This window comes from Cyprinus carpio, chromosome A22 (genome assembly GCF_018340385.1).
Source record: "Cyprinus carpio isolate SPL01 chromosome A22, ASM1834038v1, whole genome shotgun sequence".
In the NCBI taxonomy this organism is placed as follows: Eukaryota; Metazoa; Chordata; class Actinopteri; order Cypriniformes; family Cyprinidae; genus Cyprinus; species Cyprinus carpio.
This window is the reverse complement of record NC_056593.1, coordinates 7,174,793-7,187,659: the sequence shown is the minus strand read 5'-3', so window position 1 is coordinate 7,187,659 and position 12,867 is coordinate 7,174,793. Positions and strand designations below refer to the sequence as shown.

The 12,867-nt window shown below is 38.4% G+C and overlaps 1 protein-coding gene across 1 annotated transcript; it reads right to left on the bottom strand.

The window, feature by feature from the left end:
- Positions 1–5,830: 5,830 nt before the first annotated feature.
- Positions 5,831–10,847, bottom strand: LOC122134966. Its single transcript, XM_042712306.1, has 2 exons — positions 9,744–10,847; positions 5,831–6,395 (listed from the first exon to the last, which is right to left on the bottom strand). Exons 1-2 carry the CDS (start codon positions 10,325–10,327, stop codon positions 5,831–5,833), a joined length of 1,149 nt encoding a protein of 382 aa, XP_042568240.1. The 5' UTR covers positions 10,328–10,847.
- Positions 10,848–12,867: the final 2,020 nt, after the last annotated feature.

Below are 12,867 nucleotides of genomic sequence, written 5' to 3'. Positions count from 1 at the left end.
AGCCAAGTATAAAAACACAAATGCAGTTAGAACCCACAAACAGTCATCAACAATTCACCTGCGTCCGTGTACGTTTTGATAGTTTGTTTTTCGTTTGAAACACAAAACAAAATAACGAGAAACCACCTGTTTTCGTTTGTCGTTTCAAACCAAAAACAAAGAAACGGTAAAAAAAAGAGCCGTTCTCCCGTTTTTGGTTCTGAATCCAAAAACGAAAAATGACAAAAACCAAAATCAAATAATGGTCCGATTTTGGTTTTTTGAAATTTCCTTTTTCCATTTTTCGTTTGAGGATCTACATTGAAATACAGACAGGTTGGCCACGTGACCCGGAAGTAATAGTAAATATGGCCTATCAAAATAAAAGCCCAAGCTTTTAGAACGGTCATAATATGCAGCGCTGACGTTATACCCAGAGTAACGTTAGAAGAAGAAAAATCAATTAATATATAGCCTTATATAAACCTGGACCGGAATAAATATGTTAGCAACAGTAGTTTATTACAGCTATTTAATATCGTGCCTATCCAGACATCACCAGTCACGTTTAATGAGCGCATTGTTTGGCTCAATACAATTGGTAATATAGGTTAACCTAAGAACTTATTGTGTGTGCAGAGTTGTTACTGTTAGCGCTATATTATATAATTATGTATTTTAAACATGCATTCGCACTTAAGCTGACATAGACGCGCAATAGGCTATATTTTTAAGCGTAGATGGTGCGACCATGGGCGCGACCGCACTTCTCCGAAGCACAGATTGCGCATAGAGATTGCGTGACAGCGGTAGGCTATTATACTGAGGCAGCTTTGAAAAGCTGTCTATGGAAAAGCTACAGAAAAGTTTGGGCCCATGGTGGGTCTATCATTGGATACCGCCTGATGAATTTTGTTTTTCTAGTACCTCATATTCATTCACGTATAATAGTCTTCTTTGAAATGTGTACCTTGAAATGTTTTGTTTCCATTCCAGATTGATTTTAAAGGCTAGTTGTTGTCAGCAATTACTAGGCATATTGGCAATGATAAGCAGAATAGCCTATACTTAACCAACTGCCATCATTATTTGATACAAGACCACACTATGAGAACACCTAAAGTTTTGATAATATTTATGGAATATAATTTATGGAATTCTACTTTTACATACATTTTTCAGATAAAGTTCATGTAAGCATAGGGATGCACAGTTCACTTCTCCATCATCTATTGTGATATCTGTCCTTTGCACAGTCCAAATGATATATTGAGCTGCAGTCAGAGGGACTGAAAGCAAACAAAAATTGAATGCTTATGCTGATTAAGACACACAGGCCAGGTTTACAGACACATTCTCATTTCTTAATTTTGTATGCCATTCTAAAACATTTTTATGTTAACATTGAAATATAAAGACAGTGCTGCAAGTCTGATCATAAGTAAGGACATTCAAAGTATGGACAGATGAGGTCACCACCAAGGAGAGCCTTGAGGATTATACATCATCAGTGTGACACGTTACATCAGCAAATGGTGGTGATCACCTGACTGGAAACCATCACAAATTGCCATGGGATGTGCACGACCCAGGACCGGAGGGCTCTGCAGCGGCGAGATTAAAACTGCTCAGAAGATCACTGGTACCCAGAGCCCAAAAGGATACAAAAGGACAGTACCCACCCAGCCACAGCCTGTTCATCCTGCTGCCTTATGGGAAGAGATATAGAAGTTTCTGCTGCCGCACCAACAGACTGCAGAGCCACTTTTCCCCCAAGCTATCAGACTCTTAAACTATAGTTCATCCTCAGCACTGCTCCACTGATCATAGTTTATTTCTGTTTACCATTTTTATAATTTCTTCTATATTAGCCTGATAATGTCTGCTATGTACCAGAAGGGAGTTACAAACTCAATTTATACTATTATATATATTATATTGTGACAAAATATACCCACCTACCTTAAAGAAGAATAAAGTGAATGTTTTGGAAAGGCAGAGTCAAAAGTTATGACCTAAAAAATGATTGAAATGTTGTGGAAGGATGAGGAAGCAAAGCAGCTCATGTGAGGAAAACCCACCAACATCCAAGAAGTTGAAGCTGTTCTGTACAGAGGAATGGGCAAAGATTCGTCCAAGTCAATAAGCAGGACGTATCAAAAGTTACTGGAAACGTTTTGTTGCAGTTATTGCTGATGTAATCAGCGTTGACAGCCTGTTTTTAGTAATGCAATTATGTTTTTGGGTTTTCTTTTTACCTTGTAAAATGTTCTTACCTTAGGGCTTAACAAATGTTCTGCAGCCATTGATTGTACATGCAATGCCCTTGAAAGCATGTATGTGCTATATAAAGGTTTCAAGACTTGTATGGATTCTCTTCACTTGCATGACACAATCGGAGTTTGTATGTTATACAAACTGGAATGTGTATAGAGAAGAAAGATTCACACAGTATATAGCACACTGGTAAATCATTCTTTTGGCCAGATGGCCGACATTAGGATTAGGACATGTCTGATGTGAGTTTGTTGTCTGAGCTTCTATAAGAAGCTGATAGCAGTATTATAATCAGGTTAAAACAGAAGCAGGTTTAAATCTGGGCTGGGTGAATGATGATGATGATAACTAGGCAAATAAAAATCAAAAAACAAAATAAAATGAACAACAATAAATACATCTGTATCCAGTAATCTTGATTTTAAAACAGTTTACCAAAGACACCATACAGTCAGTCATTTAAATATTGCCACCTGCTGGTAGAAAGGGGGGAACAGTTATCCATTACGGTGGAAACCACATTAAATATAAATTTAATTATATAATATAGCGCTAACAGTAACAACTCTGCACACACAATAAGTTCTTAGGTTAACCTATATTACCAACTGTATTGAGCCAAACAATGCGCTCATTAAACGTGACTGGTGATGTGTCTGGATAGGCACGATATTAAATAGCTGTAATAAACTACTGTTGCTAACATATTTATTCCGGTCCAGGTTTATATAAGGCTATTTATTAATAGATTTTTCTTCTTCTAACGTTACTCTGGTATAACGTTAGCGCTTGATATTATGACCGTTCTAAAAGCTTGGCTTTTATTTTGATAGGCCATATTTACTATTACTTCCGGGTCACGTGGCCAACCTGTCTGTATTTCAATGTAGATCTTTCAAACGAAAAAATGGAAAAAAGGAATTTCAAAATCCAAAATCGGACCGTTATTTGATTTTGGTTTTGTCATTTTTTCGTTTTTGGATTCAGAACCAAAAAACGGGGGGAGAGAACGGCTCTTTTTTTACCATTTCTTTGTTTTTGGTTTGAAAACGACAAACGAAAAACAGGTGGTTCTCGTTATTTTGTTTTGTGTTTCAAACGTAAAAAAAAACAAAACTATCAAAACGTACACGGACCCACCTGCTTTTTTTTTTTCAACTTGAAATGGATTTTGCATTGCGCGCGCGCGCTGCAAATCAAATGTAACAAGTTTACTCGGCGACCAATAAGCATTCACCATGACGAAGCCTAGTAACGTGCCATGAACAACCAAAATTATGCATTTTCCCCATCGTTTTTATTTAATTTAAGTTACAGTTTGAACATTTAATATTAAATATATATTTTTTTTTTTGGGCCACGCCATGGCCTGTAGGAGGGGCATCAATGACCGCTAGGGGGGGCACGGCCCTCGAATGCCCCACCACAGCGCCGGCAACATTTAATATTAAATATATATTTTTTTTTTTGTCGCTCAAATGAGCACATGACCGAATGACATCACTTTAGGGCACGCAGCGCGTATCCATGGCAACGCTCAGCTGCGTAGTGACAGTTAACGGACATTTCGGTGATTCCCTCAAACACGGCCTTGAGTTTTCACTTTTGTTTGGTCGAAAAGGTATTTATACTTTTATATTATTAGTCATTATAGCTACCATAACTACTGTTTATCTCCTAATGCTTACATTTTATGAAAAGTTTACCCTTTTAAACGTTTGCTGAAGTTATACGGCTGCTTACGTTAGGCTATGTGAACACTTTCGAAGCTAACGTTAGCATGTAAAGATGAAATGATTAAACGTAAATAATATTGACAGATATTGAACTTAAATATTGAATTTCCATATGTTGAAAATACACATTTAGACGCCTATATGCGGCAAAAAAAGGTATAACGTTATGTCCGCTAAATTTCGGACCGCTTGGTCTAAATCCAAAAACTGTCAACAGTATCTTTTTTCAATGGATATAAACGATAGTTCTAGACATATAAAATCATAACAGTACTGAATGTGTTCATTTTGTTGTTTTAGGTTAGAAGACAATGGGAAGAATTGCCATCGGATCGGACTAACCACAGCTGACAACCAGAGATGCACACACACCCATCCACTAACACATCCACACACACACACACACACACACCAGAGATGCACACACACACCCATCCACACACACGAAAAGAGCACTGCAACTTTACAATTGGTCAAGTACCCATGATTCGAGGATCCTAAATTGGGAGAACTCATTGGATTAAAGGGTACCTCAGTTCACATTTTGTTTGGCTCTGAATGTATGTATGTGTGTGAGTGGGCCCACGTGAGTTAATATGGTTATGTTGCATTGCAATTGCAATATCTAAGGAACAGTTTGATAATGTTTTTCCATTGAACTTGGGATCAAGTTTAAATTGCCTTATTTGTGCATTTAGAGTAACACAGTTAAAAGGTGTAGTGTAAAAAGGGCAATCTGACTAAAGCCTGTTTAATTGCTGTGACTTCTGTAAATTCTGATTAGATTTTTTCCCTTTTTCTTTTAGATTTATTTTGTTAAATAAAACACTATCATAGTGTTAATTTGAGTGATTGCAGTGAAGTTATTATGGGTTAAAGGAAAGTATCTATATAACCAGAGTAAAGGGGTTTCAGTGGTTTCATTGGGTTGATTTAATTTGACCTATAAGGGCAATTTTAAAAGTTAACATCTTACTTTCTAATCAGTGATTGAGGAGAGGGACCTAAGTTTATTTAGTCGAGAGACTGTCCCATATCGAACCCAAGTGCCCATCCCAAAGTGCTCAGGTAAGCCACCCTGAGGAGGAAGAGGGTGCTACATTTGAATTGTACTGTATACGTAAAAATGTACGTAAAAGTAAGTTTATGCAATGCATCAATGCAAATGTTGTATAAATACAAAGGTTAGGAATCATATTTGTTTCAAGTGCTTTTTATTGTGGGTGGGGGCGCTCCAACATGAATTTTGCCTTGGGCCTCCAAATGTCTAGAACCGGCCCTATCCTTTTTTTTCCCCCCTCCATCGAAACATGCTTTACAGAAACAGACTATTCCAAGCAAATCATTTCACAAAAAGGTATTTTCCCATTAAAAGAGACGTGCTTTTAAAAAATTTGCACATGCAAAATATCTGCCTATATTTATCTGAAGTTCAGAAGTTTATCTAATATAATTCATTACAAAATATAAATATTCAAATATGCAAAGTTTCTGCAGCTTCTGAAGGATCTTGATCATCCTTTCTTCTTTCTGACAAAACAGTTTAATGTACTTGTGTGTCACATTTGGTATCTGATGGCATAGGATAGTTTTGTTTAATAAAGATAGAGAGAAATCAATTTGTTAATAACTGGTCTGTTGTTAGTAGATGGCCTTTCACTTTTTTTTTTTTTTAAGTTGCTATGGAAATTGCAGTAGCATTTGCCGTTCCGGTGTTTTTGTAATAGAACCCATTGGAGCAGAACTCCCTGACAGAACTCCCTTTATTTCCTTGTCGCACTATATCAGAACTCTCTAATTGCCATGACACTGCAGCAAAACCCTCTGCCCCTTGTAGTTTATGTCTCACTGAGGCAGAACTCCTTGAATCTTGCTGTCCCATTGTAGCAGAACTCCCTAACCCTTGCAGTTCCTGTCCCATTGTAGCAGAACTCCCTAACCCGTGCAGTTCCTGTCCCATTGTAGCAGAACTCCCTAACCAGTGCAGTTCCTGTCCCATTGTAGCAGAACTCCCTAACCCTTGCAGTTCCTGTCCCATTGTAGCAGAACTCCCTAACCAGTGCAGTTCCTGTCCCATTGTAGCAGAACTTCCTAACCCTTGCAGTTCCTGTCCCATTGTAGCAGGAACTCCCTGACCAATGCCAGTTCCTGTCCCATTGTAGCAGAACTCCCCAACCCTTGCAGTTCCTGTCCCATTGTAGCAGAACTCCCCAACCCCTTGCAGTTCCTGTCCCATTGTAGCAGAACTCCCCAACCCTTGCAGTTCCTGTCCCATTGTAGCAGAACTCCCTGACCCTTGCAGTTCCTGTCCCATTGTAGCAGAACTCCCTGACCCTTGCAGTTCCTGTCCCATTGTAGCAGAACTCCCTGACCCTTGCAGTTCCTGTCCCATTGTAGCAGAACCTATTGGACATACACAGGAAAACTGTAAATATCAAAACCACATTAAGTACAACATAATCATTTGCAGTCATTTCCAGTTCATTGTATTTAAGCCTTAAATTTGTAATATACCTCATAAACGTATTATTAAAAGAAGTCGGGGGCTAATGGTAAGATAGTTGGACTTGTAACCGAAAGGTTGAGGGTCGAGTCTCGTACCGGCACGGGATTTTAGGTGGGGGGAATGAATGTACAGCACTCTATCCCACCTTCAATGCCATGACTGAGGTGCCCTTGTGCAAGGCACCGAACCCCCAACTGCTCCCCGGGCGCCGCAGCAAAAACAATGGCTTCCCACTGCTCTGGGTGAGTGTTCAATACTTTGTGTGTGTGTTCACTGCTGTGTGTGTGCGCTTTGGATGGGTTAAATGTAGAGCGCTTATTCCGAGTATGGGTCACCATACTCGGCTACATGTCACATCACTTTCACTTTCACTTTCACTAATGTATTCGGATTTTGTTTAACCCAGAAAAAAAAATAATAATAATAATAAATAAATAAATAAATAAAAATATTTCAATGGCTCTGCAGTGCTGGGATTATGAGGCATAATAACAAAGAGCTGCAGAGTTTAATTCTTCACTCTGTTCTTGAAAATTTCTCCTACCTTGTTTCTCAGTCTGTATCTCTGCTGTTGGTCTGCAGCATTTTGGGCAGAAGTCACATCTCCCACTTATGTGGCAGTCAAAAATAACCATTAAGGTTATTGTTATTACACTTAAGATAAAGCTTGCGGAATAACCTAAAATCTGAAAGAACCAATAAATAAAGGAAAAATTAGATTAAAAAAATACTATTGACTTACTTTCTTCTGTGTAACAAAATATTTTGAGAAATGTCTTTTTTTTCCATATAATGGAAGTCAATCGACTCAGAATCCATTCAGAATAGCTTCTTTTTTTGTTTCGCAGAAGATTGAAAGTCATGCAGGTTTGGAATATTATGAAGATGAGCAAATGATGATAAACTGTCATTTTGGGTGAACTATCCCTTCAAATGATTTATAACGAATTCATATGTAAGAACAGGAGAAAGAAACTATTTTTTTCCCTCTAACATTTTGGGTGGAAAAGAGAGAAATGCAGCTCAAAAAAAAAAAAAAAAAAAAAAAAAAAAAACTAATATAGCCGCATTAGGAGATAGGATCCAAGCAAGTGTCGCTCAAATGAGCACATGACCGAATGACATCACTTTAGGGCACGCAGCGCGTGTCCATGGCAACGCTCAGCTGCGTAGTGACAGTTAACGGACATTTCGGTGATTCCCTCAAACACGGCCTTGATTTTTCACTTTTGTTTGGTCGAAAAGGTATTTATACTTTTATATTATTAGTCATTATAGCTACCATAACTACTGTTTATCTCCTAATGCTTACATTTTATGAAAAGTTTAACCTTTTAAACGTTTGCTGAAGTTATACGGCTGCTTACGTTAGGCTATGTGAACACTTTCGAAGCTAACGTTAGCAATGTAAAGATGAAATGATTAAACGTAAATAATATTGACAGATATTGAACTTAAATATTGAATTTCCATATGTTGAAAATACACATTTAGACGCCTATATGCGGCAAAAAGGTATAACGTTATGTCCGCTAAATTTCGGACCGCTTGGTCTAAATCCAAACTGTCAACAGTATCTTTTTTCAATGGATAAACGATAGTTCTAGACATATAAAATCATAACAGTACTGAATGTGTTCATTTTGTTGTTTTAGGTTAGAAGACAATGGGAAGAATTGCCATCGGATCGGACTAACCACAGCTGACAACCAGAGATGCACACACACACCCATCCACTAACACACACACACACACACACACACACGAAAAGAGCACTGCAACTTTACAATTGGTCAAGTACCCATGATTCGAGGATCCTAAATTGGGAGAACTCATTGGATTAAAGGTACCTCAGTTCACATTTTGTTTGGCTCTGAATGTATGTATGTGTGTGAGTGGGCCCACGTGAGTTAATATGGTTATGTTGCATTGCAATTGCAATATCTAAGGAACAGTTTTGATAATGTTTTTCCATTGAACTTGGGATCAAGTTTAAATTGCCTTATTTGTGCATTTAGAGTAACACAGTTAAAAGGTGTAGTGTAAAAAGGGCAATCTGACTAAAGCCTGTTTAATTGCTGTGACTTCTGTAAATTCTGATTAGATTTTTTCCCTTTTTCTTTTAGATTTATTTTGTTAAATAAACACTATCATAGTGTTAATTTGAGTGATTGCAGTGAAGTTATTATGGGTTAAAGGAAAGTATCTATATAACCAGAGTAAAGGGTTTCAGTGGTTTCATTGGGTTGATTTAATTTGACCTATAAGGGCAATTTTAAAAGTTAACATCTTTACTTTCTAATCAGTGATTGAGGAGAGGGACCTAAGTTTATTTAGTCGAGAGACTGTCCCATATCGAACCCAAGTGCCCATCCTAAGTGCTCAGGTAAGCCACCCTGAGGAGGAAGAGGGTGCTACATTTGAATTGTACTGTATACGTAAAAATGTACGTAAAAGTAAGTTTATGCAATGCATCAATGCAAATGTTGTATAAATTACCAAGGTTAGGAATCATATTTGTTTCAAGTGCTTTTTATTGTGGGTGGGGGCGCTCCAACATGAATTTTGCCTTGGGCCTCCAAATGTCTAGAACCGGCCCTATCCTTTTTTTTCCCCCCTCCATCGAAACATGCTTTACAGAAACAGACTATTCCAAGCAAATCATTTCACAAAAAGGTATTTTCCCATTAAAAGAGACGTGCTTTAAAAAATTTGCACATGCAAAATATCTGCCTATATTTATCTGAAGTTCAGAAGTTTATCTAATATAATTCATTACAAAATATAAATATTCAAATATGCAAAGTTTCTGCAGCTTCTGAAGGATCTTGATCATCCTTTCTTCTTTCTGACAAAACAGTTTAATGTACTTGTGTGTCACATTTGGTATCTGATGGCATAGGATAGTTTTTGTTTAATAAAGATAGAGAGAAATCAATTTGTTAATAACTGGTCTGTTGTTAGTAGATGGCCTTTCACTTTTTTTTTTTTTTTAAGTTGCTATGGAAATTGCAGTAGCATTTGCCGTTCCGGTGTTTTTGTAATAGAACCCATTGGAGCAGAACTCCCTGACATTTGTTGTCCATGTCCTGCTAGAGCAGATCTTCCTAAATATTTATTTTTTTGTCGGAATTTATTGGAAGTATTTAATTGCCATGACACTGCAGCAAAACCCTCTGCCCCTTGTAGTTTATGTCTCACTGAGGCAGAACTCCTTGAATCTTGCTGTCCCATTGTAGCAGAACTCCCTAACCCTTGCAGTTCCTGTCCCATTGTAGCAGAACTCCCTAACCAGTGCAGTTCCTGTCCCATTGTAGCAGAACTCCCTAACCCTTGCAGTTCCTGTCCCATTGTAGCAGAACTCCCTAACCAGTGCAGTTCCTGTCCCATTGTAGCAGAACTTCCTAACCCTTGCAGTTCCTGTCCCATTGTAGCAGAACTCCCTGACCCATGCAGTTCCTGTCCCATTGTAGCAGAACTCCCCAACCCTTGCAGTTCCTGTCCCATTGTAGCAGAACTCCCCAACCCTTGCAGTTCCTGTCCCATTGTAGCAGAACTCCCCAACCGTTGCAGTTCCTGTCCCATTGTAGCAGAACTCCCTGACCCTTGCAGTTCCTGTCCCATTGTAGCAGAACTCCCTGACCCTTGCAGTTCCTGTCCCATTGTAGCAGAACTCCCTGACCCTTGCAGTTCCTGTCCCATTGTAGCAGAACCTATTGGACATACACAGGAAAACTGTAAATATCAAAACCACATTAAGTACAACATAATCATTTGCAGTCATTTCCAGTTCATTGTATTTAAGCCTTAAATTTGTAATATACCTCATAAACGTATTATTAAAAGAAGTCGGGGGCTAATGGTAAGATAGTTGGACTTGTAACCGAAAGGTTGAGGGTCGAGTCTCGTACCGGCAGGGATTTTAGGTGGGGGGAATGAATGTACAGCACTCTATCCCACCTTCAATGCCATGACTGAGGTGCCCTTGTGCAAGGCACCGAACCCCCAACTGCTCCCCGGGCGCCGCAGCAAAACAATGGCTTCCCACTGCTCTGGGTGAGTGTTCAATACTTTGTGTGTGTGTTCACTGCTGTGTGTGTGCGCTTTGGATGGGTTAAATGTAGAGCGCTTATTCCGAGTATGGGTCACCATACTCGGCTACATGTCACATCACTTTCACTTTCACTTTCACTAATGTATTCGGGTTTTGTTTAACCCAGAAAAAAAAAAAATAATAATAATAAATAAATAAATAAATAAAAATATTTCAATGGCTCTGCAGTGCTGGGATTATGAGGCATAATAACAAAGAGCTGCAAAGTTTAATTCTTCACTCTGTTCTTGAAAATTTCTCCTACCTTGTTTCTCAGTCTGTATCTCTGCTGTTGGTCTGCAGCATTTTGGGCAGAAGTCACATCTCCCACTTATGTGGCAGTCAAAAATAACCATTAAGGTTATTGTTATTACACTTAAGATAAAGCTTGCGGAATAACCTAAAATCTGAAAGAACCAATAAATAAAGGAAAAATTAGATTAAAAAAATACTATTGACTTACTTTCTTCTGTGTAACAAAATATTTTGAGAAATGTCTTTTTTTTTTCCATATAATGGAAGTCAATCGACTCAGAATCCATTCAGAATAGCTTCTTTTTTGTTTCGCAGAAGAATGAAAGTCATGCAGGTTTGGAATATTATGAAGATGAGCAAATGATGATAAACTGTCATTTTGGGTGAACTATCCCTTCAAATGATTTATAACGAATTCATATGTAAGAACAGGAGAAAGAAACTATTTTTTTCCCTCTAACATTTTGGGTGGAAAAGAGAGAAAAAAATACTTTATGACATTAGGAAAACAGGAGTAGCTCATAGCACATGATATTTACCTGTGATTTATAAATATACTGGCGATTCAAATCTCGGAGCTCTGCCGCATTTCGCATGTCTTCATTGGGTTTACACCACGACCTGTTGAGCTCAACATCAAACACATAAACTCCCTTCCAGTCTGTCATGGCACAAGCAATATAATCACCATCAAGTAACAAGATGATGATCCACATTGCAGATGGCATCAGACAATGTGCTAAAGCTTTAGGCCAGTTCTGCCGAGTATCATTCTCTCTTTGAGAACAATGAAACCAATCATGTTTAAAAGGTCTTAAAACAAAATACATTAAAGCAAAAATAAAAAAAGGAGGACTAAGTAAAATAGATGTTGTTAGCCATATATTCAGATCATGTCTGCATGGGCATACAAAAACTTTTAGCTCCATCAACTCCTCAAATCCAATTAACGAAAGACTAATAGGGAAAGAGCTGAAAACAGGAATTTTTTGTAAAAAATCATGCATTAGAATTACAAACAATGGCAGATTCTTTGGGATGTTCGATGATGCTTTTGACTGCTTCTCTCTCTTGTGGTCTGTGGAAATGTCTGGAGTCTGATCCATGATATTTTTAAATGGTGGAAAGATCTGCTTAAACAAAGAAAAATATAATTCATCTACATCAGTAATTGAATAAAATAGTTCTGGGTACAAAAATATGCTCCAGAAAGTATATATATTAATGTATATATTAATGACTTACTCTTTGGGCTTGTCTTGTCTGTTGCGATGTGGTGTGCATTGATCTCCTTCTGCATCTACACTTGAAGGTGGCTGTGCACAAACAGGAAAGAAAACTGCTTATCTCAGAAACAACTTGCATTCTCAGAGAGAGAGAGAGAGAGAGAGAGAGAGAGAGAGAGAGAAAGAAGGAACCTCTAGACTGTTCTGAGTGTAAACCTGCTCTTATCTGTGAAGAGAATGGGGCACCAAATGGTGGACCTGCTAATTCTGGTGCCAATCGAGCTGTACAGTGCTGGGCTGTGCGCACAGGTCAGGATGTCAGACTCTCATGCCACCCTCATAGAGTCTGTTTCTGACAGTTTAGTCAGACACATGCACACCAGTAGCCTGCTGAAGGTAGTTTTTGAGGCCTCCTTTCACAAAGGAGCAGATGCTGTTCCTGCTGCTGGGTTGTTGTCTTTCTGTGGTCCTGTCCAGCTCTCCTTGTGTAATGGCCCATCTCCTGGTATAACTTCCTTGCTCTTGAGATTGTGCTGGGAGTCACAACAAATCTCCTTGTGAGGGCACGTATGGATGTGCCATCCTGGAAGAGCTGGACTACCTGTGTAACCTGACTGGGTTGTAAGTAAGTAATCAATACTCATACAAGAAGTAAGTAGAACCCTAACAAAACGAAACTAGAGACAAATCAGTCAGGAATGATAAGGAAGGGTTGTCTTGCTGTTTTCTCTCCAGTGCACAAAATATCTAAGTCTTAAAGGAATATTCCAGATTCAGAAAAGTTCTCAAACAACA